Source organism: Pristis pectinata, chromosome 5 (assembly GCF_009764475.1).
Source record: "Pristis pectinata isolate sPriPec2 chromosome 5, sPriPec2.1.pri, whole genome shotgun sequence".
NCBI lineage: Eukaryota > Metazoa > Chordata > Chondrichthyes > Rhinopristiformes > Pristidae > Pristis > Pristis pectinata.
This window is the reverse complement of record NC_067409.1, coordinates 36,214,274-36,242,224: the sequence shown is the minus strand read 5'-3', so window position 1 is coordinate 36,242,224 and position 27,951 is coordinate 36,214,274. Positions and strand designations below refer to the sequence as shown.

The window sequence follows — 27,951 nt, the reverse complement described above, 5'->3', positions numbered from 1 at the left end:
TCAGCACTCTTGCCATTGGTACTTCTCTTCATTTCAATAGAAAGCAAATATAGTTTCACTATCATGAACTTCTGTTGTGAGGCAAGAATCAAACTAACAATCCCAGGCACTACATTAGCATTTCGGCTATGCTTTAGAGCTTGCAGTTAGTTGAATTATACTGTTTTGATTTTAAACCAAGAACCCCACCCCCCCACCCACCCATAAATAGACAGTCGAGTAAAAGATGAAATGCCAGTTAAGATATTAGCATGATTTGTATATTGGATGTTCTTTCAAAGAGATAGCACAAGCATGATGAGCCAAGTGGCAGTCTTGTGTACAGCACAATTATATGAAAACTATAACTGAAAAATCTGCAGCTTTATTGAGAATGGCCTTCATTGATCAACTTGCAACATGTCCCACCACTTGTCCTTCACAAATATGTTCAGCACAAGCAAAATCTGAGCACTTGAAGTCAAATTAGGGTCTTGATTGCATCTTTTAATCAGGGGAATGCACACAGCATTATCTCTGCTGAAGCTACTATGGCAACACCATAGTGTTTCCTGTCTCTTCCTAGAAGATTCATCAGCCCCAAAAATCAATGAATTTGAATGTTCTAAATACGTTCAAAAATTGTTTGAACGTAAACTCTGCAGCTTTTCAAGCCTATAATGTTCATTTTCCAGATCATCCTGATTATCTAATGATTTTCGAATACAGTTTTTCAATTCTTCAATTCCATATCCAGTCAATGCAGAGATTGGGACTATGTGTTTAAACTGGACTGGTCTCATGGGAACCATCTCTTCTGGTATTAAGTAATAGAAGTCTAGTGGGAGAAAAGAAAAGTACATCAAGACAGAAGATAGAAGATATTTAATGCATTTTCTTTTTAAACAATAAATTTAATGGCAGAATTTAAATTCAAAAACAGAAATGCTGGCTCGGAGCTATTATGAAATTAAGAAATGCAAAACTTGACTATTTAAATGTTGTTGGTTGGCTGTTAAAACTATGCATTTTTAAACAACACACATTAATGTGACTATCAGCAGTTTCTAATGTGTATTTTGTCCAATGACTCATGTGCACTAATATTGTAATTCACAAGGTAGGTGGAAAGTTTTTCTTTTAGTACAATAGATGTTTCTGACCTAAAATGGAAAGCTGCCCATTTAAAAATAAAACTCTATATTAAATAGTGAATAAATGGATTATGAAAAGTCATCAGGTTGCTTACCAAAAAATGGATCACAAGTTTTTCTTGACTCTTCTGGTACAGCTGATTAAAAACTGCTATTCTAGTAAATACATCAACTCTGTTACATTGTCTAATTTACATAGAATACAGCACAGGAACAGGCCCTTTGGTGCAGGATGTTTGGAGTAAGAAGGGTTTGATGAGGTAAGAAGATGACATTCCCAGATATTAAAAACGAGATGCAGAACTGCCAGCATTTTTTGGAAAAAGCCAGGCTGATACAACAGTTCTCTTATGTCTCGATTATACACTGTACCCTAAATACTTACTAAAGCAATACAACTTTTGAAATAGAGGAGAATTTTTAAAGATATTAGGATGGATTTTCAATGTCTCTGCTTGAAATAAATGAGGCAATAATGGTGGTAGTCCTCATTATGCCAGCTCTGCTTTGAAAGAGATCTATTGTTGGTGACAAATCAAAAGGAGGACTCTGAATGCCATTTTAGTTGGTACTGCTTAGACCTTTCATGGCCTGAACCCGGGGACAATGCAAATAATCTTTCAGTGTCCACTCCACACCTATCTCTATGCAACTTAACTCACTAGCAGCTGCTTTTTGAGACCCTATCCAGCCAATGACATTTGGATATCTTGTTCGGTGCCCCGCAGATCATCTAATAAATTTAAATGATTTTGGAGACTTTACTGAGGAAAGGTCATGGATTTGAAACATTAATTCTGTTTCTCTCTCTACAGAACTGTCCAACCTGCTGAGTATTTGTAGCATTTTGTGCTTATATTTGTCTTCAGCAGTCATTTGGCAAAGGTCAAAATTAATTCCACAGTGCACTTAATTGAGGAGTGATTGATAATGACAAATTTTTAATGTACTGATATGAATAGACACTTGAGTCAAATGGGTTTTCTGCCTTACCTTGAGGCTGCTGAAGCTGTTGTATCAGTTCTTTAAACTTTTCTGCAGCATTCTCCAAATCCATTTTGTTTACAGCTAACAGTGCAGGTTTTGATAAAAGCTCCGCTTTATATAGCTCCAACTCCTGTACGTGGATGAGGATCACAATGAAACATAAGATCTGCAATACAGTCCACCAGGTGGGACTGCTGAAATATTGAGACTCATTTTGTGACTATATCCCAAATTGAAAAGAACAGTGCAATCTCCACAGCTCAGTATTTTCCAGGAGGTCTCAAGCAATTGCAAAGAAACTCATGTAAAGAGTGGAAATTGAAGATCAACCTATCCCATAACATGTCTATTTCTACAACTGAATAATTCAAATGCAGATATTAACTTGGAAACCTTTTTTTTGATGGAAGACATGTATCATAGAAAGGAGGTTAAAAAGAATCAATGTTTACTTTGGCAATAACATGCCACACAGAAAATAAACTTTACCAAGGATTTGTTTTCTTGGGAAAACTAGTTTTCCAAGTACTCTGCAATACCAGTGTATAGGTAGATTAATACAGGGCAGAAGGATGGACATTACTGAATTCGTAAATGAAACTTAACATCTAGGATGTTAAATGGAATAGTATCCGCCATGTTATTCAGTACAAACTTGGGTACTAGTTGCTAGTAGTGCAAATCCTTGGAGGAAAAAATTAATGAATTATGCTGGAAGAGACACAATGTTTATTAAATGAAAAAGGGAAGTAAAATGATTTTGTACATGTGAAGCTGCTTTTTTTTTGCAAATATACGTTTCATCAACATATTCAATACTTCAATCGATATACTTTAATATTCATAGGGTCAAAATCCAGCAGATATTTTGTAACAGGTCAATTTTGATAACTGGATGGAGAGCTGTTAAGTCTGATTATCACCAATCCAATTGTATGTATGTTTTGTGCCAGGAACACCCATTGGTAAAATTTGTTTTCTATACTGGGCCAGCTTTCACAGTGTAGTATAGAGATCCACATGATTTCCAGTTGTTGCAACAATACAATGCTCAGTCATCTATCAGCTAGTTAAGAAGATCATGTTTACCTACATTTTAAGATGCTCTGTTTTTATTCGTGTTCCTACATGTCAATAAGCTTTGTGGCCAACCAAGTAATCTGGCATGTCTGGTTTTGAATAAATCCATGATATACTATTTCCTGTTCAGAACTTCCCTTTACTTATATACAGAGGAGATAGAGCGCCTTTGTGTTTTTCTCCTGCAGGTTCTCCCTTTCTTCCAATTCTCATAGTCAGGCTTAAAACCTTGATCCTATGAGAGATTCAAAAATAATCTGCTTTCCATCTGACCACAAAGTAGGTACAGTAGTGCTGTAACACACATATGAACTTTCCCCCAATTTTTCATTGTTTCTATGCAAAATTTTGCAGAAATCCATAGCAGAATGTCATATAGCCAGTATTACCATTCACTGGCACTAAGATCAAGTGGAAATATTTGGTAACAGCTGTCAGAGAAAGGAAACAAATCCAAAAATCACACCAACAGAGAGTAGTCAAGAGAGTGTATGTCAGGAAGGTAGCCTCAGGTTCAAGTTAAAGGCAACAGGCCTTTTTTTTATTCATCACAATAGGGCGGCACAGTAGTGTAGCGGTTAGCGTGATGCTATTACAGCGCCAGTGATCGGGGTTCGATTCCCGTCGCTGTCTGTAAGGAGTTTGTGCGTTCTCCCGTGTCTGCGTGGGTTTCCTCCGGGTGCTCCGGTTTCATCCCACATTTTAAAGACGTACGGGTAGGTTAATTTGGGGGTTTAAAATGGGCGGCGCGGACTCGTTGGGCCGGAAGGGCCTGTTACCACGCTGTAAATAAATTTTAAAAAAAGATGAGAGTTTCATCGGCAAGGCTAGTTTTACTGAGCATCTCTATATGATATTAAGAGGGTGGTGGTAAGATGTCCTTTCGAGCCACTTCAGTTGTTCCGGTGAAAATACTTTCACAGTGCTGCAGGGGAAGGCATCCAGGATTTACAGCCAATAATGATGAAAGAACAGCAATAAAAATTTTAGAATCAGGATTGTGCACGACTTACAGAGGAATCTGCAGGAGGTGAGTTTCCCATGCATCTGCTATCCTTCTATGATATGGTGAGTGAGGTTGTGGGTTTGGAAGGTGCAATTGGTGCATAACTGCAGTGCATTTATTAATCAGTAGTGCATCAATAATGGAAGGAGGAAATAGTTAAGGGCTTGGCTGCGATGCCAATCAAGTGGGCTGCTTTGTTCTGAATAGTATCGAACTTCTTAAGTAATGTTGAAGCTGCACTCTCCAGACAAACGGAGTGGGCTGCCCCCAGAACACTACGCAAAAGCTGCATTTCACTGTGGTTTGATGTACATGTGACTAATAAAGAAATCTCATCTTATCTTAAATTGGTGGAAAGGCTTTTGGAAGTTGGGAGGTGTGTCATTTGCCACAGAATGCACAGCCTCTAATCTGTTCTTGTAGCCACATTATTTACAGGGCTGGTCCATTTAGGTTTCTAGTTTATTGAAGCCCTCAGGACATTGCTGGGACAGAGTTCAGGGCTGTTGAATGCTAAGCGTGAGTGATTGGACTCTCTCATTAGAGAATGTCACTGCCTGATGTGCGGTGAAGATGTTATTTGCCATTTAACAGACCATGCCTGAATGTTGTTTCGGTCTTGTTTGGTACAGACTTGGGTTATTTGAGGTCAGATGTAAGGAAATTCACTTAGGGCTTGTTGCTAGAATAAAAGCTGTACAACATAAGGAATGGAGGTCAAAAGAATTTATGTCAAATGGGTTGTAGGTATACAGGACTGTCCATTCAATACAAAAATAGGTTAAAAAAAAGTCAAATGCCCTCTGGTTTATACTTCCCTTACAAGATTAGCTCACCTTTGTTAAAAACTGAATAGCTTCAAATACTGTTCTAAATGGTGTTTCAGATGAAAGTTGAAATCCAGTCACATCCACCTACACAGAATAAATCCAAAAGAAAGGAAGAACAGTACATGTACATTATTTTTGTCACAATGCTATCAGTAAAATAGATTTCTGCTAAGTTTTAAAATTTAAAAACAGATGACACATCACCTGAGATATAAAACATTGCTCATCTTTCAATTCAAAGTTTAGAGTCCCCTGATTATGTACAAGAGGAATTCTACAGTATATGACTTCTTATTTCATGAAGATAGATATTAAAACATGTAATTCCTCAGACGTCAAAGTCACAATTACAACTTCTGACAGTATGATCTGAGACTTCCATCAAACAGAAGTAAGTTATTACAGACCTATTCGCAACCATCCAGGTGTGACTCCCTGATACAATGCTTTCAAGTCTGCCATTAATGACAAAATGGCATGCCATTATTTACTGGTTAAGTATATATGAAGACTAATCACTTTCTCATCAAACTAGTGGTGGGTATGAAATCAGGATTTTCAGATGAAAAAGCAGTATGGAGGAGAAAACAAGTAAAAAAGTCATGCAACTTTAACTATTTTCATCAGCGCCTAAAGACAGTGAGCATAAAACATCACAACATCTGTACTATTTAGATAGAGAATTATATAAGAAAAATAAGTTTCTTACTGACCACATAAAGAAGTTGCTTGGTCCTCTCTACATGCTTAAGAAATTTGTGACCCATTCCTTTATTTAAGTGTGCACCTTCAATCAAACCAGGCAGATCTGCCACTGATACCTGTTTCAATAAAACATATTATGCCTTACACATAATTTCAAGAAGGCTGCGCATATATCAATTTTGAAAGATGAACAGCTAATTTTATACTAGTTGAAAATGTGCTATGTTCTAATTTCTGGCCTAGCACAAACATTTAACAAAAGATTTTACAGCAGTGTTTGGGTAAAGCAGGCAACATTGGTAAGGTAACAGTAGAGAAAGTAACAGGTAACAGTGAGAAAGTAATGATGAGCCTTATACTTGAGCCACATCAATCCTCTTGCTTTCACAATAGTATTACGATGGAAGAATAACTGTAAAAAGTCAACATGGAGTGTTCAGAGGGAATTGCAGAGATGCCTGGATTTCCCTAGAATACTTTGGTATTAGCAATCACAAATCTGGAAGATACTTGGTTAATATCAGGTGTTATTGATAAAGCATCTATCCAAACAAGTGGCATGTTTTCCTTCAAACTCCTGACAAGCCTTGTGGACAAGCGTAGGACACTGAGATGAGTCACTCAGTGTTGAATATCCAGCCTACTCTCATAATCACATGGCTAATCCAAGTCAGTTTGCCGCATATGGTTTCCACAAGATTTATGTTGGGTTCCAATCCTGATTGATTAACTCTTTTTAGTGACAAACCTAAAGTCATTACTATAATCCACTGGAGCAAGATATGGTATGTAGACCACAACAGTCAGCTGGACGAGCATGACCAGTCGTCCCTCAATCACACGAAATCCTCTCATCTGGCTTACCTAGTTGCCTACAGTTCCTGAAAATTCCCAGGACAACTCCTTAAAATGATCAACTTGTGACATCATCAGGCAAAGTACTTGGAGACTGAGAGACCAGAGGTGGAACTCGACGTACCCATGTCCAGCCTGGATCCCTGGGGCCCTCCTGATGCCAGGAACTCGGGGATGAGATGACCAGAAACTAGAGACCCAAGGGCCAAGTTGGGCCTATTTACTTCTGCAGGGCCCCAGGCCCATATCCAAAGGTATTCTAGACGCAAATGTACTGTACTGATGGGCACAGACCTTCGATAACTGTAGGGTATGATACTGTTGGCTACTGGTCTCATGGTGATGCTCTACAGGTGGTACAGGCTTCTAACTGGCTTTAATTGCAATTTCATATATCTCTTTTATATCTAGGCATAATAGGCTATTAAGAATTTGAATTATCATCTTTGCTCCATCCTCCCTCCCAGAGTTTATCCTAGAGAAATTTCTAGAATCTAGCAGGCACAGCAAAGGACAATGGTTGTTGTAGTGGACACAAAGGAAATGGGATCAGCTTCCTGTGTTAGGAAAATGTTTGTACTTCGAAAGGAAGGTGTGAACATAGAGCATTGTAAAAAAAAGAACACCTTTTATGCAAATAACTTGACATGTTGCCTGCAGAATCTGTGGAGCTTCTCTGCCTCGTGGCTCCACAGGGTCCTAGTGACTTGAACCACTCAAATAAAAACCCTTTCTGCTCAACTAAGAATGTAATGGAAGTTGTTGCAAATAATATACTGCAGAAGCTAAAAATCCAAATTAAAAAGAGAAAGTGCTAGGAAAACTTGCTGAGGTCACTGGCAAAGTGGAACGATGTAATGAGTGAAGCAATAAGGAGGTAACGACGGGCATTGAGAAGACAACAAAGAGGCACTAGAGCTGCAGTGACTAGAACAGCAAGGAGGCGATCAGAGGATCAGCAAAGTGGTAGTGAGAAGAGGCAATGAGAACTATGACATTTGTGTCCTTAAACATGACTAAAAAGTGTCTCATTAGGTATGGTGAAAATAAAATTCTTCTCACGAGTGTCCCTTGGAAATGGTTTCAAATGTAAATCTGGTCCTCCTGGCATAAAAGTTGTACATTACTGATCTTAAAAAAATACTCTTTCATTTTACTTAAGAAGCTGAAGATAATTTAATGGCCCATTCCATTTATATATACACACAAAAGATGTACTTAAGCTGCTAAACAAAAATCAAATGCCCATTTTATCAATATGACCTCACATTAGCAGTATATTAGTATGAAAAGACAAATGTCCTGTTTCATTGCACATAAGTAATTAGCAGTCTTTCCCCATACTTATTGCTACTTATTGCCTCTAGTTCCCATACTTATTGCCTCTATTTTGTGTATTCATCAGGCATAACTATACAGGAGCAGAGACAGTAGAGTAAGTTAGGGAGTGAGACTGTCAGGAAGATGTTGATAAAAATATCAATGACTGAATTGTGAGGAAATATAACATGTAAAAGGTTGTGAACATAAACATGTATTACATTAGAAATGAAATGTGCACTCTCTATTGTTTGTCAATTACTGAATTAAGGGTAGTGTGCATTGGAATTTTTCATAACTCTTTACGACAAGGGAGCTTTTCACCTATTGAGCCTTAGCCAATTCTCAGAGCAATTCCATCAATCTCATCCTCCCTCTTATTCCCCTTTCACACATTTATTAACAACCTTCCTCCCCCACCTATACTAAAGGCAGTAGTAGCCAATTAACCTACCATCCAGCATGTCAGAATCAAAATCAGAATTATTATCACTGACTTATATCACGTGAAATTTGTTGTTTTGTGGCAGCAGTACAATGCAAAGACATAAAAATTACAATAAATTACAAAAACAAATAGTGCAAAAATAAAGGAATAACACGGTGGTGTTCATGGACCGTTCAGAAATCTAATGGCAGAGGGGAAGAAGCTGTTTCTGAATCATTGAGTGTGGGTCTTCAGGCTCCTTGTATCTCCTCCCTGATGGTAGTAATGAGAAGAAGGCATGTCATGGGTGGTGAGGGTCATTAGTGGTGAATGCCGCCTTCTTGGGGCACTGCCTCTTGAAGACATCCTTGATGATGGGGAGGGTTGTGCCCGTGATGGAGCTGGCTGAGCCGACAACCCTCTGTGGCCTCTTGCAATCCTGGGAGAGGTCACAGATTGCAAGAGGCCCTTCAGCCCATTAAGTCTGTGCTGATCTTCAACCACCCGTTTATACTAATCCTACAGTAATCCTACTTATTATTCTTCCCACATTCTCATCAAGTCTCCGCAGATTCTACCGCTCATCCACACACTAGGGGCAATTTACAGTAGTCAATTAACCTACCAACCCGCACGTCTTTGGGATGTGGGAGGAAATCAGAGCACACGGGGGAAACCCAAGCAGTCATTGGAAGAATGTAGATACAGACAACGCTGGAGGCAAAAACTGAACCCAGGTCCCAGAACCCATGAACTACCTGCAGCACTACAGTGCCACCAGATATTACATTTTGACAAATTTGGGGGAAAAAATGGCTCTTATTCATGGGCTGATCCAGCTCGTTTTGCAATGACACTATCCCTTCCTTAGTCCCACCACTGCTCCACTTTAGAATATTGTGATTGTGAGGATATCGTCAAAAGTGCTTCCAATATTCACTTAGTAGCCCAACAAGGAGATCTGGGATAATCTGTATTTTGTAATAAGGGTATTTTTCCTATGAGAAAAATTCTGACCATATTTATCCTAAATCAAAAAAAATCAGTCTCGTATTTTCTAATCTATTATGAAATGACCACAAATGTTGCAAAATACCATGCTTTCAATTCTCACCTGTTTGTAATCACTGTATAATAACTTTCCAATTTCTGGTCTCAAGGTAGTGACTATAAATTAAAAAGAAATAAAGGTAAACAAAAATGTTAAAAATATATATACAGTAGAGGATAGAGAGTGAAGAGAAATGAAATGCTCTTTAGGAGAATTTGTACATGTGAATTGGGCCAAAGAGTTGTTAGGGTATAATAATTGGATCCTGGGCCACATTCTTATACAAAAAGAAATTCCATGGTGCTCAAAGTGGAAGACAACATGGGGAAGACCAGTTAGCCCACAAAGGTTGTCCCAAGTGAATTACTTTTAAAATAAATTTCTTTTCATGTTATACCACATCACTGAATGAGTCCACAGCGCCAACATGTTCAATATACCCTGCATACAAAACTATACTGGAACAGCAAAGATGAACTCTACCTTGCATATACTTGTTATGTATAGATTTCTATTTTAATCACATTTTGGATTTAATTATCAGAGTTTAACTTTGTTGAAAAGAACCCCGCAAACTAATGTGTCCGATAATGAGTCTACATTTGTCCCTTGGCATTAGATTGTTATTTGAAAGGTGCTATTGAAATAGTATGATTAAAAAAATGATGACACTGAGACTCCTGACAGAAGAAATGCTCCTTCAGTCACATCCAAACCGAGGAAGCAGCAGAGAAAGTCTTAAAGCAAGGCACTGCAATATTTAGAGGGGAATAAAATCCTAAATTAATGTCTTCAACAGTTTGTACTTACATGGATAATCTGCAATTTTTGGTTTTGCATGAGACAACTGACTCAATACTGTAGATTTCCCAGCATTTGGAAACCTGGAATTAATAGGAAAAATTTATGAAGACATAACTTAAAATGTACAATGAATAAAGATTTAATTAATCTGCAAAAATCAGTCAAGTACTGAGTTGCATAATAAAAAATCAGCACAATTTAAAGGATGAAGACCAAATTCAATGAAACAATGAAATCTGACATTCAATGTAACTCTTCAAATAAGTGAAACTAAGCAATTAGAAGTTCAATAAATGTTATTACTTCAGCTTCACAGAGCTATTATATTTTTGAGTATTCTGCAAATTCAATCTGCATTAACATTTTGTAAACAGAATCCTCTCCACAATATATACTATTCAAGTATACAACAAATATAAAAAACAGATCAATGTCGCATGTTTTATAGCAAAAAGCAATTGTTCACAGTTATAATGGTGGAAATTTGACATCAACTTCTACAATGACGATAAAGCCATAAATCCACTCTCCTACAAGATGTGTAGACAATTAATGGAGACAAACATAGTAAACAATTCTCCAGAATCTGCAGAAATTGATGAACTTCTGAGAATTCCAGCTTTTAACAAAGTATTCTCACAGTTATCATTGTTGCATGGGGTATAACTCAGTGTTAAGTGACATACCAAGCCACAAGAACTATTTAACAAGCCCTCACATCCTGTGGAGGAGTGGATTTCTGGCTTTAATCTACATGTGGCTGTATTACAGTTGATGTCAACTTTCCTCCTAAAAAAAATAATCTTATCCAGCAAATGGTCGTATTTCAATTACATAAATTTTTTTTTTGTTTGCTAGTAATATTTCAGTTTCTATCTTAATCTCTTGCATATATCCCAAATTTTGTTTCACTTTCTGTTAAATGTTAGAAAAATTATAAGTTAGTGCTTTTTATTTTTTGTTTTTCTGTCTGTGATGACTTTTTAATGTGATTGGTTGCATTGACCGCCAAAATACCACTATTGTGGTCGGACACCGGATATTCCCTAGAGTTCCAGCCAGTTAGGAAGGTGAAATCAATCTTTGAGAGCAGCTTTCTTTGAAGTTATAGTAGTGTCATCACTTTGCTGCTGCTGACCACAGAACCCAGTCTAAAGAATGACTATTCTTAGTGAGGAAACACCTTTTCAATTGCCACCCTATCAATTTCATTACACATGAAGGCGTAACTTTTTCTGTGTTCCATCACCAAAATTGGGAAATGTGATATTTTTCTGAGCACCTCAGCCTAATATAAAACATGCACCAATCTTCCAATTATTTTAGTGATTAAAAAAAACTTAGGATTATGAAGTTGAAGATCAAGATAAACACCAAAATTAAAATAAGCTAATATCCCATTCAAGGAATTCATGGCAGCCGTTATTTGCTATTAATATTATTGTTTCCTTGATTACTGTTGATAGATTAAAAATTATAACTTACCCAACCAATCCTACATCAGCTACCAGCTTCAAATCCATTCTTATGATTCCAGCTTGGCCCTTAGAAGGCAGAAAGTTGGTCTTAAATGATCCACCATGACCACCCTGGGCTACAATTAACCGATCCCCTTTTCGGTTTAGTTCACCTGGAGAAGAAAAACAGCTTCAAGGTTTTTTTTAGAATAGCAATACCAATTGTTACCATTTTTTTAAAACACTCACTGATCTAACGGTCATGACCAAAATGTAGAGGTAATTAGGTGCAGATAATAAATGCTGGCATTGCCAGCAGCATGCCTATCCCATGAACAAACAAATAAAATTAAACTGCACAAAAAAACATAACAGCAGCCAAGTCTGTCAGAACAAGGCAAGATGCTTTCCCTCAAAGTGGAACAGAAAATTCTACAGGCAAGGCAACTATGCCTACTGTTTCCCATATTCTAGTACTGATTATAGAGTAAGACAGGCCAGAAACATGTTCCCTGCCTATCTTCATGGCAAAATTTATACCACAGAGAGAAAGAAAAAATTAAATGGGATCAAATAAAGACTATAACTTAATGGTAAGAAATTAAACTATGCACAGAAGCTACAAAGGGACTCCCCAGAAGTTTAGAGTTAAATTAAGAACTTGCAAAATATACAAGTTTTTTTTTATTAAATCCTAGATGGTGGGAATATTTGTTTTGTGATTTGGGCATTGCTATCAAGGCCAATATTGATTCCCATGCCTGACTGCACTTAAGGTAGTGGCAAACTAACTTCTTGAATTGCTGCAATCCTTGTGATGATTACTCCCACAGTGGTGTTAGTAGGGAATTCCAGGATTTAGACTTAGTGATGATGAATGATCTGCAATAAATTTCCAAGTCTGGATGGTGTGCATTTTGGAGGGGAAAATGCAGGCAATGCTATGTCATGTGCCTGAATCCCTTGTCCTTCTTGGTGATATAGTTCACAAGTTTGGGAGGTGCTGTTAGGTAGCCTGGACAAGTAAGTGCAGTGTAATTTGTAGGAGATACACACTTCAGCTGCTGTGTGCCAGTGAAGGAAGGAATCAATGTTCAGAGTGCAAGACTGGATACCAGTTAAGTGGGTTGCTTAATCCTGGCTGTTGATGGGCTTTTTGCATGTTGTTGTCACTGCAGTTATCAAGCGTATTTGGCTTCTATCTTGTAAATAGTGGAAAGGTTTTGAGGTGTCAGCAGGTGAGTTGCTTGCTACATGACACGCATTCTCAGATGTACTCTTGCATCCACTGTATTTACATGGCTAGTCCAGTTGAATTTCTGCTCAATGGCGAGCTGTAGAAAGTTGATAGTAGAGAACTCAAGATAGTAATGCCACTGAATGTCAAGAGGAGGTGATTATTGTTAGAGATGGTCATTACCTGGCACTTTTGCAATACAAATGTTACTTGCTACTTTTCAGCACATGCCTGAATGTTGTCCAAGTCTTGCTGCGTGCAAGCATGGGCTGTTTCGTTAGCTGAGAAGTAGTTACTGGAACTGAATCTTCTGCAATCAGCAGCAAAAAATCCCCACTTCTTACTTTATGATCAAAGGAATGTCATTGATGAAGCAGCTGAAGATGGTTAGGTCTAGGACACTGCCCTGAGAAACTCTTGCAGAGATTCCCTGGGACTGGGGTGATTGACATACAGCCTTCCTTTGTGCAAAGTAGGACTCCACCAATGGAGTGTCTATTGCTTGATGTCCATTGATTTCAGTTTAACCAGGGCTTCTTGATGTCACACTCTGTCAAATGTTGCCTTGATGTCAACGCAGCCAAGTCTCTCTTCCTCTGGTATTCAACTCATATTTGAACCCTGGTTGTAATAATGTCTCAGGCCAGGTGGTCCTGGTGAAACCCAACTGAGCATTGTGACCAGAAAACTGATGAGGAATTGCTGCTTGACTATATTGTCAAGAACATCTCCTGTTACTTAGCTGATGGTTAAGAATAGACTGATTGGGCTGGAATTACCTGGATTGGATTTTGTGAACAGCACACACAGGACAACTTTACATATTGTCAGGTAGATACCAGAGTGGTAACTAACTTAGTTTGAGGCATGGCTAGTTCTGGAGCCCAGGATTTCAGTACTACTGCCAATGCCAAAATATTGGTTGGTCCTAGTTTTTGCTGTATCCGATTTCAGCCAGTTGTTGATATCATGTGGTATTAAATTAATTGGCTGAAACTAGCTATTGTGTTGCTGGGATTTCAGGATGAATCTGGCTGAACATACTTGCGAATACCACACCTTGTCTTTAGCACTCACATGCTGGGCCCCAGGGTCACTGAGGATGAAGATGTTCTTAAGGCCTCCTCCTCCTGTTAGCTCCTTTGGTTAGAAATTTCATTTTTAATAAAAGGTGCAGAATCCTATTCCTTATTCTCGCCATTTATACTGCCAGTATAAATGAGTGTCTATTACAGGTTTCCAACACTTATGGTAATTTGCTCCTGTCTTATTAATCCTGCCTTGTGACTTTTGCTGAAGTGTTTGACGTAGGTGGAGACAGGGGAAGGAAAAAAATCCTAGCTGTATGCTTCTTTGATCAAACAACTAATCAGTGGTTATTCAATGCACACAAGCATGAAGATGGCATCAAAGGGACATAATAGCTTAAGGAAACATAAAAACAAAAAGTTTTTCATTTATATCTCAAAGAACTGCACAAAATTAAGCATATCAACTGTTACGTCGGTAAATGCAGCAATTACTTTAAACACAGCAAAATCCCATCAATAGTAACAACTGACCAAGATCTTTCATTTCAATGCCAGTGCCGATGTCCATGTTTTCACACAGAAGTCTAGGCTTTGAGCACTAAAATGTGTCTGGACTGTTGGATGGAAGCAGCTTAGGTTCATGCATGTGATGAACTGCACAAGTTGCTGGCCCTGTGCACTCCTCGTGGAGTCCAGTGGGGTAATAGAAATCAGGAAGCTTGCCTGCTGAAGCTAATGCAACCACAGCTGCCCCATTAAAATAAATGGGAAACATAGGCTATTGAGTAAAGGGCAAGCTTTTCTAAAATTATCAATTTTAACTTCAATGTTTTCAATAGTTTTCAAGTATGTTGGTTATTTTAGTGATAAGCATATAAAAAGCAATATAGAGTTTTTTTTAAAAAGGTTGCAGGAATGTCGAAGACATTTTACAAACATTCGGAAACAATGGCATTGAGATCCAACAAGAATAGGGAAGGGCTTCATTCATTTCTGAAGGCAGCAGGCTATCTGCGCTGAGGCAGCTGCTATGCTTTGCTCAGCCACACCATAATTCATGGAGTCAAAAAGACTGTGCCTAGCTTCAGATGGAATTAAAAAAGTGGCCCAGTTCCAGACATTTATTGAATTCAGAGCAACAGAAAACTGCCTCACTATTAAGTCATGACTTGTTGTAATTGGTAATGTTCAGCTTTGATTGGTAAAAGGGGTTAAGGGTTACGGGGAGAAGGCAGAGAATGGGGTTGAAAAAAAAATCAGCCACAATTGAATGGCAGGGCAGACCTGATGAGCCGAATGGCTTAATTCTGCTCCTATATCTTGTGGTCTTATGGTCAATGAGAAACGTTAGCTTGAAAAATGAGAGAATTCCTTAGTCTTCTTTATAGAACAAGATCTTTACTCACATGCTCAAACTGTCTAAAAGTCAAAGTCTTCCTATTTTCCTGCTCTATCTGCATGTTAGCTTTGGGTGATGTACACACCACGTACCTTTGAATATCAACATTACCCATTAGTTCACAATTTAAAAAGTACACTGCCTTTTTTTGTAAACTTCACATTTTACCACATTGAACTCCATCTGCAATGTTGCTGCCCTTTTACTCAGCTGATCTATATTCTCTTGAAGTTTCTTTGCATCCTAATCACTACACATACTGATATCAAGGAGGGTGTTGGGTCTTTTGAAGAACATTAAGTTGGACAAGTCCCCATGGCCTGATTGAATCTATCCCAGATTATTGAGAGAGGCAAGAGAGAAGATTGCTTGGGCCTTGGCAGAGATCCTTGAATCCTTTTTAGCCCTAGGCAAGCTCCCAGAGGACTGAAGAATAACCAATGTTGTTCCTTTGTTTAAGAAGGGCAACAGGGACAAACTAGGAAATCATAGGCTATTGAGCCTTACATCAGTGGTAGGGAAATTATTGGAGAAGATTCTTAGGGATAGGATTTACACACATCTGGAAATGCATGTACCTATTAGGGATAGTCAGCATGACTTTGTGTGGGGGAGGTCACGTCATACAAACTTGATTGAGTTTTTTTTTGAGGAGATGACAAAGATAATTGATGAAGGTAAGGCAGTCAGTGTTGCTTACGTGGACTTTACTAAAGCATTCAACAAGGTCCCTCATGGTAGGCTGATCCAGAGGATTTAGACACATGGGATCCATGGAGATTTGGTAGATTGGATTTAAAATTGGTTTGGCCATAGAAGACAGAGGTTAGTGGTGGAGGGTTGTTATTCTGACTGCAAGTCTGTGACCAGTAGCCTTCCACAGGGATAAGTGCTGGGACCTCTGTTGTTTATGATATACACACACACACATATATATTATATATATACACACACACACACACATATATATATATATATATACACACACACACACATATATATATATACACACACACACACACACACACATATATATATATATACACACACACACACACATGAATGACTGAGATGAAAATGTAGGTAATATGATTAATAGGTTTGTAGAAGACACGAAAACTGGTGGAATCATAGGTAGCTAAGAAAGTAGTTTAAGGACACAGTGGAACTTAGATCAGCTGGAAGTTGGGCAGAGCGATGGTAGGTGGAATTTTATCCAGACAAGTATGAGGTAATGCACTTCGGGAAGTCAAATTCTTGTAGGCAGTGACCTTGGGGCGTTAATGTAAAGAAGGCATAAGGCACACTTGCCTTTATTAGTCAGGGCATTGAGTATAAAAGTTGGCAAGTCATGCTGCTGCTCCATAAAACTTTGGTTAGGCCACACATGGAGTATTTTGTGTAGTTCCGGTTGCTGCATTACAGGAAGGATGTGGAGGCTTTGTATGTAAAAGAGGTTTGTTAGGATGTTGCCTAGATTAAACAGTATGAGCTATGAGAGGTTGGACAAACTTGGATTGTTTTCACCAGAGCGTTGGAGGCTAAGGGGCAACCTGATAGAAGTATATAAAATTAGGAGAGGCATAGATAGAGTAGACAGACTCTTTTTCCCAGGGTGGAAATATCAGTCATAGGTGTCTAGAACATGCTTCCGGGGAAGTGGTGGAAGCATATACAATAGCAACGTTTCAAAGGCACTTACACGCAGGGAGTGGAGGGATATGGACCACATGCAGGCAGATAGGATTAGTTTAAATTGGCATCATGGTCACCACAGACATTGTGTGCTTAAGGGCCTGTTCCTGCGCTGTACTGTTTTATGTTCATATTCCCATTTAATTTCATGTCATCTTCAAACTTAGAAAAGTTATATTTAATCCACTCACCCAATCTAGGAATGGTTGATTGGGAATAGTTGGAACCCAAACATTCCTACTCTTTGCTCTTTATATGATAACCAACTCTTAATTGAGCCTAATATATTATCCCCAATTCTATGTGTTCTAAACTTGATCACCAACCTCCTCTGTGGGACTTTGCTAAAAGCTTTCCAAAACTCCAAATATACCTCATCTACTGGTTCCTCCTGGCATCTGATTGTTCAGAAATCTTGATGGTCTAGCACCTGGCTCACTCTTCAGTTCAGAATGTGAACCAGGGATCCAGAGTGCAAATGGGGTGTGTGGCCAGAGCCAGGATCCAGTATGGGGCTGGGGCTGATATCTCCACAGTTGGGGTCTCAAACACCAGGGGTCAGGAAAGTTGGTGGATTTGCAACCAGCGTCGGAATGCTTTTATATTTCCCACTAAATTTAAACCAACCAGTTTCACTCGAAAATTTATTACACTACAATGCAACATGTTGAAAAAAGTGAAATAAAGTGTGTTTGTCCAGAAAATTTGATAGTCCGGCACTACCAAAATCCCAAGGGTGCTGGATTATGGGAATTTTACATTTTCACATTTTTTCCAGCTACATAATGCACGTTAGCTAGTATTTCTTTTATGAATTGTTCACTTGTATGAACTGCCTTATTTTAAATGGCGTGCTTCTTCAGCTATTAGATGTGAAATTCACAAAGAGCATGGATTATACTTTACAGTAATAAAAACCATAATTTATATGCAAGATAAGTGGAAATACATCAATACTAGTAATTGTAATAGCAGAGTTCAATTGAAAAAAGCATCATAAGAGAATTTGTAAAGGCTAATTTAACATTCTAATACTCAACTGGATAATTTAAACTTAGAAAAATTATGCTGACATCAACTGCCATCAATTTTAACAAACGATTTCTTACCTATTACTTTTCCATTATCACTAGTGATTGAAATTCCAACTGGGGCATAAATTTCACAGTCTTTTCCCTTTGCGCCCTTAAGTGATCGAATGCTAGAGATGAGGAAGAAAAATAGTTAGAAATTGTAAGTATTCAACTATTCAAAAGTTGGGAACTTTTATCTCTTATAATGGCTTCCCATTTTTCTCAGTATTCTTAACCACATCCATGCATAATGAAGAAACTCAACTCAAAGACATTTTAGTACTCATGTGTCCCTTTATTTAATGTATTCTGTGTAGGCCATTATATTTACTATCCTTTTGTGAAACTTCAGTATTTTTGTGAGAAACACAAAATTGCAGGAACAAAACTTGCCTTTCATCTTGCTTATTATTTGTTCCCACTATTGTCTCACCACAGCAGCCAAGCAATTTAAAATCAAGTATATCCACTGAAATGGCCTAGGGGCCAATTAGGGATGGAGAATAAATGCCAGCATTGCCAGCAATATGCCCATTCCGTGAACAAATAAATAACGATACTTTGTTTCCAGGGACTGATGTAACTGAATGCCAATCAAACTTGAAGTCACAGAGACGAAAAGATAGCATGCAATTTTTCTTCCCCAAACAACTTTCACCACCGTGAGTCAGTTTCCGAGTTGTTGAAGGACTTTTTTTTGAGTCTACCATGTGTATTCTTTATCTTAAATTTCTCTGACTCCAGTTCTAGCTTTTACATAAAACAACAGACTACTTTGGCTTCATTATTACTCTAGATTACCATCAAGACCACAATGCAAAAACTAGAAATAAATGCAGCCTAAAGGTCAATGAGGATGTTACATTTTTCAAAGGTTTGTAAACATTGTTGAATCTTTTCCTCAATCCACTTTGACATAGAGTTGTACAGCACAGAAGTGGGCCTTTTAGCTCTACTCATCCATGATGCCCATTTACACTAATCCCATTTACTTGCATGATGCTTGTATCCTTCTACTCCTTTCCTATCCAAGTGTCTGTACAAATCTTTTTAAACTTTGTATTTGTATCTGCCTCTACCACTTGCTCTCACAGCTCAGTCCATATAACCATTGGTACTGATATTAGAAAAATTTGCCCCTTCAGATATTCTTTAAATTTTTCTGCTCTCATCTTAAGCCTGTGCCTTCTAGTTTTAGACTGCCCTACGATAGGAAAAAGACTCTATTTATTCTATGCCTCTCATAATTTTATAAACTTTTATACAGTGACCCCTCAGCTACCCATGTTCCAGTGAGAAAAAAAAAACACCCTATCCTTATGTCTCCCTAAAAGTAAAGCCCTCAATTCCAGGCAACATCCTGGTGAATCTCTTCTGCATGCTTTCTAATGCTACCAAATTCTTCCTGTAGTTTAACAACCAGAATTGTACACAATACTCAACATGGAACCTGACCAACTATTTGTATAGCTGCAACATGCCATACCAACTCTTATACTCAATGCCTTGGCCTATGAAGGCAAGAATGCCAAATGCATTCTTCACTAACCTATCCAACTGTGTTGCCATTTTCAGGGAGCTAGTGTCAACACTCCCGAGATCCATGCAGTTTACTATATATGTCCTGTTAGTAACTGATGTCCCAAAATGCACTACCTCACATTTGTCTGAATTATATTTCATCTGTGACCGCTCTGCCCAACTTTCCAACTGATCTATGGCCCTCTGTATCCTTTTACAACCTTCTTCATGATCTATTACTCCATGAACACTACTTTGTTATTTCTTTTTTTGCACCATTTATTTATTTTGTAATTTATTAGTGATTCTTATGTCTTTGCACTGTACTGCTGCTGCAAAACAGCAAATTTCCTACATATAAGTTAGTGATAATAAACCTGACTCTGTTTCTGAACTTACTAATCAGTCTACCTACATTCTCATCCAAGTTATCCATATATTTGACAAACAACAATAGTCCCAGCATCAGTCCCTGTGGAATACCACTAGTTAGTCTTCTGGTCAGAAAAACACTCTCGACCACTACCCTCTGCTTTCTATCACCAAGCCAATTTTGGATCCAGTGCTCTAAGCTTCTGGTTCAGCTTACTGTGTGGAACTTTGTTAAAAGCCTTGTAATCTCTGGGAGAACAGAGCGTCTATTTCAGGAAACTGACTTTGGGCATGTGAATAGAAGTGGCCTGCCTAAAACCATAGACCGAATGCAATCAGGGCATGAAGATACACCATTGAGGACATCTTCAAGTGGTGGTGCCTCAAGAAGGCAGCATCCATCACTAAGGACCCTCACCATCTGGGACATGCTCACTTCTCGTTACTACCATCGGGGAAGAGGTACAGGAGCCTGAAAACTCACACTTAACAATTCAGGAACAGCCTCTTCCCCTCTGCTATCAGATTTCTGAATGGTCCATGAATATTACCTCATTATTCCTTTTTTTTGCACTATTGATAATAAATCTGATTCTGATAGGGCTTTAATGCTGGGGATGTCAAATGGGGTGAGGATGCTTAGCTATGAATTTAGAGGATTTTGCAAAGTTAGCTTTCTTTAGGTGTTCAAATTCTCAGAAACATACAGATGCGACTAAAGCAGGAATTACTTTTTATTTACCAGAACAAAAACTTACTTTCATACAGAATTAGTAACATAGAAAAATACCCAAGACTCTTCACTTGGGCTTTGTTAAACAAAATTTGATACTGAACTAGAAAGACACATAATAGCAACTCTCTTCCCCAACCTCTTCACCTCTTTCTTAGGTTCTTGCATCCTTGTCCATCATTTTGGTCATCAGCCCTAATATACCCTTGTGGCTCAGTGTCAGATTTTAAAGACTATTAAAATATTCTAACATTTAAAAACTGCTTCATGTCCCAGAACTGTAAATATATTGTATATGTGTTTCCAATTTGCTGCATGTTATCTTAATGCCTCAAACGTATTTAGTATTTGAACTGTGGATAGATTTAACAAGGAGTGAAATGACTTTTGACCTAAAACACCAAACACTCAGATTATTGGTTTGTTTCAAAAATTAGCAGCTGTATTGTAAATAAGTCATACCTGCTGTTTGCACCAACACCAGCTAGGAAACGTTTATTCGGATATTTATCCCTGATCATCTTCAAAGTTATTCCATCTTGCGAAACAACCAAGACATCCCCACCATTCCCACCTTCACCTCCAAGTCGGCGAAGGCCCATTCCACCAGTCCCCCCATGGACATACAGTCTAAGATTGTCAATGAAGTTGCCATACTGCAAAAAGAGGAAGAATATTTTTCTTTAAAAAAAATTGCCACTAAACAAATTCAGAACAGTTAAATTTTTCAAAATCTTTGTATTATTATCTATCACAGGATCACTGGTCAACATGATGAAAGATACCCCACCAGGCAATGGAATTTGTATATTCTGTGTCATTAAGAGTTTACATGCACCAAAAACGTTGCTCTTTATACACAAGAAATTTGCATCTACTTCCAGTTTCCTCTGTTGACAAGGCAAAAAGAACAGCTACTGTCAAAAGTAATTGCATGGCATATTGGAAGGACAATGCATTACCAAAATACTGTAAAAAGTGAGCTGTGTAGCCAGACTAGAGGACGGAGGGAAGAGGGGGCAAAGCCAGATGTATATGAAGTGGACAGTCCATTACAAGAAGTCCAATACATAAGCTATTCTGAAGTGGCATTAACCAGTTAACGTACAATACCTTTAACCTTTTAGTTCTCAAATTGAGATTTAAAGGTATAAAATTTACTGCTAAAAAGACTTAAGAGTATTTAATGGATATGCAAAAGAGTTTTTTTAACAAAATAATGGAGCAAAAAAAGACTGCCAGAGGATTCAGTGTCTTTTGCATCCTTAGGATGTTCCAAGTAACCAATGTTTCACAAACCAATAAAGCTCCTTTGAAGTGTAGTCAGTATTTAAAGTAGGAAGAGGATATCTTGCAAGAAAAGATTGGACATCCTAAAACTTGCATTCACTGGGGTTTAAAAGAATGATAGGGATCTTCAACGAAACATATTATCTCCTTGTTACAAAGAAGACCATTCAATCCATTGAGTCTATCCCATCTCTCAGGCTAATCTAGTCAATCCCATTCCCCCACTCATTTCCTTGTGACTATTCTCTCTCACATGCTCAATTCCCTACCCACCTACACTAGGAGCAATTTACAGTAGTCAATTAACCTACCAACCAGCATGTCTTTGGGACATGGAAGGAACCAGATGCAACTGAGAAAACCCATGTAGTCAAAAGGGGAATATGCAAACTCTGTATCCTGGAGTTAGATCCTGACACATCTTGACAAGGTGAATGTGGAAAGGACACTTCCACTAACGGGTGAATCTGGAAGCAGGGATCACTGTTTAAAAATAAAAGTTAAGACAGCAATGAATCGTTATCTTTTTTCTCAGAGGATCTCTTGCTCAAAGGGCGAGGGAAACAAACTCCTTGAACATCAGGGATCAAATTTATTTGGGGGAAAATATATTTCTTGATAATCATTGAAGAGTGGGAGAATAAGGGGTGATCTTATAGAAGTGTATAAAATTATGAGGGGCATAGACAGGGGGAATTCACACAGTCCTTTTCCCAGAGTTTGGGGAAATCAAGAACTAGAGGACATAGGTTTAGAGTGAGAGGGGAAAGATTTAATAGGAACCTGAGGGACAACTTTTTCACCCAGAGGATGGTCAGTATATGGAATGAGCTGCTAGAGGAAATGGTTGAGGCAAGTACATTAACAACATTGGAAAGACACTTGGGCAGGTACACGGAGAGGAAAGGTTTAGAGGGATATGGGCCAGGTGCGGGCAAATGGGAATACCTTAAATGGGAATCTTGGTCGGCATGGACCAGTTGGGCCAAAGGGCCTGTTGTTGTGTTGTATGACTCTATGACAAGATCACATCGGGTGTTCGGAAATGCAGAGATGAAGTTACAGTCAAAACAGCAATGAACTTATTGATTGGTTGGAGACGTCAAGTGGCCTCCTCTTGCTCCAAATTCGTAGGTATGGACCGGGGACATGAGAGAGCTGCAGCTGTATGGATCCCTCTGATGGAGATCAATGTGTTAGGATCCCAGCTCATGGTGGACTAGGAGGCAGAGGTCTGATCCTCTTTAGTCCAGGAAGGTTTGGGAAGTTATGCCTGTGATAACTCCCCTCTTCCCCCCCCCCCCAATACTCTGCAGGCACAGTAGTGTAGCGGTTAGCAAAACGATATTACAACACCAGCGACGGGAACTGAACCTGGGTCGCTAGCGTCAGTGACCCGGGTTCAATTCTGGCCGCTGTCTGTAAGGAGTTTGTATGTTCTCCCTGTGTCTGTGTGGGTTTCCTCCGGGTGCTCCGGTTTCCTCCCACATTCCAAAGATGTACGGGTTAGGAAGTTGTGGTCATGCTATGTTGGCGCCGGAAGTGTGGCGACACTTGTGGGCTGCCCCCAGAACACTCTACGCAAAAGATGCATTTCACTGTGTGTTTCGATGTACATGTGACTAATAAAGATCTTATCTTTTCTTACAACAACACCCATTAGATCTGCTATTCGCTTCCCCAGCACAAGTGCAAGTAGGCCCGCCGACCCGGATCGCTGCCGGTAGCGGAGCCGCCTCGCGCTCGCGTCCCCGCCGCCCGTGCCCTGGTCACTCGCGCCCCCGGGGCCCGGAGCCCGCGCCCCCGTCACTCGCGCCCCCGGGGCCCGGAGCCCGCGCGACCCGCCCGCGCCCCCGTCACTCGTGCCCCCGGGGCCCGGAGCCCGCGCCCCCGTCACTCGCGCCCCCGGGGCCCGGAGCCCGCGCGACCCACCCGCCCGCGCGCCCACCCCCGCCGCCCGCGCGAGCAATAACGGAATCAAACCAACGCACCGTCCTCAGCAGCGCGGGGCCGCACCGCACCATGGCAACCACAACCGGAAACCGCCCCTCACAGCTCCCCCCTCCTCCAAACCTTCATCCGTCCACTGAGAGAAACCAGAGTTATTAATTCATAACGATCTCCTGAGGAAATTATAAAACGTTTGTGCTGTGCGGTGCGTTAATTTCTCCAGCGCGATCAAATCAAATAGATGGATAAACTTGTACAATTGAAACTTGTACTTCTACAAAAGAGACGTTGTTGGTGCGTCATCTTAACTTTCCGCGGACTGCTGCAAAGCTTTGTATTAGTTCCACTGTCGATGATCATTCTGGTGGGGGAGAGGTATCTTCCCTGCTCATCCCGTGTTAAAGAGAACGCTGCCTACTTTCGCCCAAGTAATCTTAAACATGAATATTTGAAATCTTGCAACATCAAATGAAAGGGAAATAACGTTTGGCATCTACAAGTCAACTGACGCATTAACAGCACCAGGAGCAAAGTTTTTTAGTTCACGGACCGATGCTGCGATCAGTTCCTAGTGGTAAATTCTTTTGATATCGGACGTTAAGGTCTAAACTGAAAGTTTAGCTTCTGACCCAGAGTTAATAGTATTGACACATTCAATAAGGCACTCAAATTCAAGCAATCATTTCCAAAGTCAATATCCCTCAATGGAGACACAAGAGACTGCAGATGCTGAAATCTAGAGCAAAAAAAACAAACTGCTGGAAGAACTGAACGGGTCAGACAGCATCTGTGGAGGAAAATGCACAGTCAATGTTTTGGGTCAAGACCCTTCATCTGTACTTATTAATCCCCCACCCAATGTCTGGAAAAGTTACCATACTTTAAAATATAATGTTAAGAAAGATTGAAATAATTTCATTGGTGATTTTAATGTGGTTTTAATAAAATAATAAAAAAACCAAATGATTTTAACAATAAAGCAGAGATTGATGAGTCCTTGATTAGTAAGAGGGTTAAGGGTTTTGAGGAGAAGGCAGAAGCTGAGGAGGCATACAGGGGTGAGATAGATTGGCTGGTTGACTGTTGTCACAACAACATCCTTGCACTCAATGTCAGCAAAACCAAGGAATTCAGTATGAACTTCCGGAAGGGGAAGTCAGGAGAACATGCAGCAGTCCTCATTAAGGGTCAATGATAGAAAGAATGAGCAGCTTTAAGTTCCTGGGTGTCAACATCTCCAAGGATCTGTGCTGGCCCCAACACATTGATGCAATCATAAAGATGTGCCAGTGGCTCTACTTCGTTAGGAGTTTGGGCAGATCTGGTATGTCACCAAAGACACTTGCAAATTTCTATAGATGTAAAGTGGAGAGCATTCTGACTGGTCGGATCACTGCCTGGTATGGAGGCTCCAATGCACAGGATTGCAAGAGGCTGCAGAGGGTTGTAGACTCAGCCAGCTCCATTGCAGGCACAATTCTCCCCACCATTGAGGACATCTTCAAGAGGCGGTGACTCAAAAAGGTGAAATCCATCATTAAGAACCATCACCAACCAGGACATGTCCTCTTCTCATTACTACCATCAGGGAAGAGGTACAGAAGCCTGAAAACCCACACTCAATGATGCAGGAACAGCTTCTTCCCCACTGCCATCAGATTTCTGAACAGTCCATGAACCCATGAACACCTCATTATCCCCTTTTCTGTGCACTATTTATTTATTTTGTAATTTATAGTAATTTTATGACTTTGCACTGTACTGCTGCTGCAAAATAACAAATTTCACATCATATAAGACAGTGATAATAAACCTGATTCTGATATCTTATGGTCTAATTTGTAATAGTGAAATGCTTAGTTTATAATATTTTCTAAAATTCCCATCTGTATAGATACTTTAACATACCAGAAAATATACTGAGGCATGTCACAGGTATATTAGGAAACAAAAATTTAGTGTTGAGCCATATTAGGAGATCTTAGTGGCCAAAAGCTTGGTCAAAGCTGTAGATATAAAGCAGGAAAGAAAATCAGTGATTTAGGTAGAAAATTCCAAATCCTATGGCCGAGGCAGCTGAAGGCATGGCCATCAACAGTATAGTGATCAAATTCAGACATGAGCAAGAGGCCTGAAATGAAGTAGTACAAACAAATTAGTAGGTTATAAGACTGAAGAAGATTACTGAAATTGGGAAGGATGCGGTCATCAAGGGATTTGAACAGAGAGGTCAGAATTTTAAAATCAAGAGTTTACTTAACTGAGATCAGAGCAGAAAATACTAGGAGTACTCAGCAGTTCAACAGCATCTGTTCTGAGAGAAATCACTTTAACATTTCAGGTTAATGATGAAGAAACTATCCAACAAAAATATTTTGGAGTTAGTGCTATATTGTCATTCAACTGGATTCAAATTGCAACCTTTTTCTGCAGTGCAACCAATCTCCTCCTTGTCACTGATTTTCAGAATATCCTCGCTGGATGGAAGGATGATCTGAATCTGAAATGTATTAGCATAACAATAAATAACTTCTTCACCTCCCAGTTTAAATGTGTTGCCACTTTCAGGGTACCCATAGGTCTCTCTGTTCTACAACACTACCCAGGGTCCTAGGTTTGTGTTTGTGTATGTCCTGTCCTGATTTAATTTCCCAAAATGCATCACTTCACACTTGTCTGAGTTAAATTCCATCTGCCTTCTCTTTGCCCACTTTCCCAGTTAACCTAGATCCTGTTGTAACCTTAAACAACCTTCCTCACTGCCCACCACACCACCAATTTTGGTGTCATCTGCAGACTTGCTAATCACACCACCTACATTCTCATCCAAATCTCATTAATCTTCCTGGTCTCTCTTCAGAAAACTCTATCAAATTCATGAGACATGATTTCCCACACACAAAGCCATGTTGTCTATCCCTAATCAGTCCCTCCCTTTCCAAATGCAGATAGATCCTGTGTCTTAGAATCCCTTCCAGTAACTTTCCCACACTGTTGTTAGGCTCACCGGCCAGTAGTTCCCTGGCTTGTCCTTGCAGCCCTTCTTAAATAAAGGAAAAACATTAGTCTTCTGGTACCTCACCAGTAGTTAAGGAAGATAAAAAATCTCTACCAGCAATTTCTTTCCTTGCTTCCCATAACATCCTAGGATGCAATTGGTCAGGCCCCGGGGATTTATCCATCTTTATGCACCTCAAGACTGCCAATACATACTCTTTCATAATGTTGATGCATTTCAGGATATCACTGTTCTCTTCCCTGAACTCACTCGCTTCTGTGATCTTCTCCATGGTAAATACATATGAGAAGTATTGATTTAAAACCTCACAATCTCCTATGGCTCCACGGACTGATGACTACACTGATCCTTAATGGGACCTATTCTCTCCCTAGTTACACTTTTGCTCTTAATATAATTATAAAGTTTCTTAGGATTCTCTTTTACCTTATCTGCCAAGGATATCGCATGTCCCATTTTTGTCCTCCTGATTTCCTTCAAGTGTACTCCTACATCCCTTATACTCCTCAAGGGATTCATTTGATCTCAGCTGCCTATCCCTGACATATGATTCCTTCTTCTTCCTGACTAGAGCCTCAACATCCCTCACAAACCAAGGTTCCGTAATCCTGCCAACCTTGCCCTTCACTCTAACAGGAACATGTTGACCCCAAACTCTCCCTATCTGACTTTTAAAAGCCTCCCACTTGCCAGATGTCCCTTTACCTGCTAACAGCCTCTCCCAATCAACCTTTGCAAATTACTGTCTAACGCCATCAAAGTTGGCCGTGCTACAGTTTAACCTGTGGGCCTTCTACAAGCTCGCTTCTCTCTCCTACAAGAATGAATGAATTATTGTGTATATATACTGGTGGACAACATTATGCTGCAGTTGCACTACTGATGTGGGACAGGTAGGAGCTGCGTCCTAAGCACAAACCAAAGCGCCAGCGCTATGCTGCAGGGATATCCTCCTGCGATATGACTCGTTTTAATA

At 39.5% G+C, this 27,951-nt stretch overlaps 1 protein-coding gene across 1 annotated transcript; it reads right to left on the bottom strand.

Moving 5' to 3' along the window:
* Positions 1 to 215: 215 nt before the first annotated feature.
* gtpbp10 (GTP-binding protein 10 (putative)) lies at positions 216 to 24,304 on the bottom strand. Its single transcript, XM_052016396.1, has 10 exons — positions 23,998 to 24,304; positions 21,179 to 21,372; positions 18,127 to 18,218; positions 11,684 to 11,828; positions 10,205 to 10,278; positions 9,458 to 9,510; positions 5,750 to 5,857; positions 5,043 to 5,120; positions 2,127 to 2,250; positions 216 to 817 (listed from the first exon to the last, which is right to left on the bottom strand). Exons 1-10 carry the CDS (start codon positions 24,028 to 24,030, stop codon positions 615 to 617), a joined length of 1,104 nt encoding a protein of 367 aa, XP_051872356.1. The 5' UTR covers positions 24,031 to 24,304; the 3' UTR covers positions 216 to 614.
* Positions 24,305 to 27,951: the final 3,647 nt, after the last annotated feature.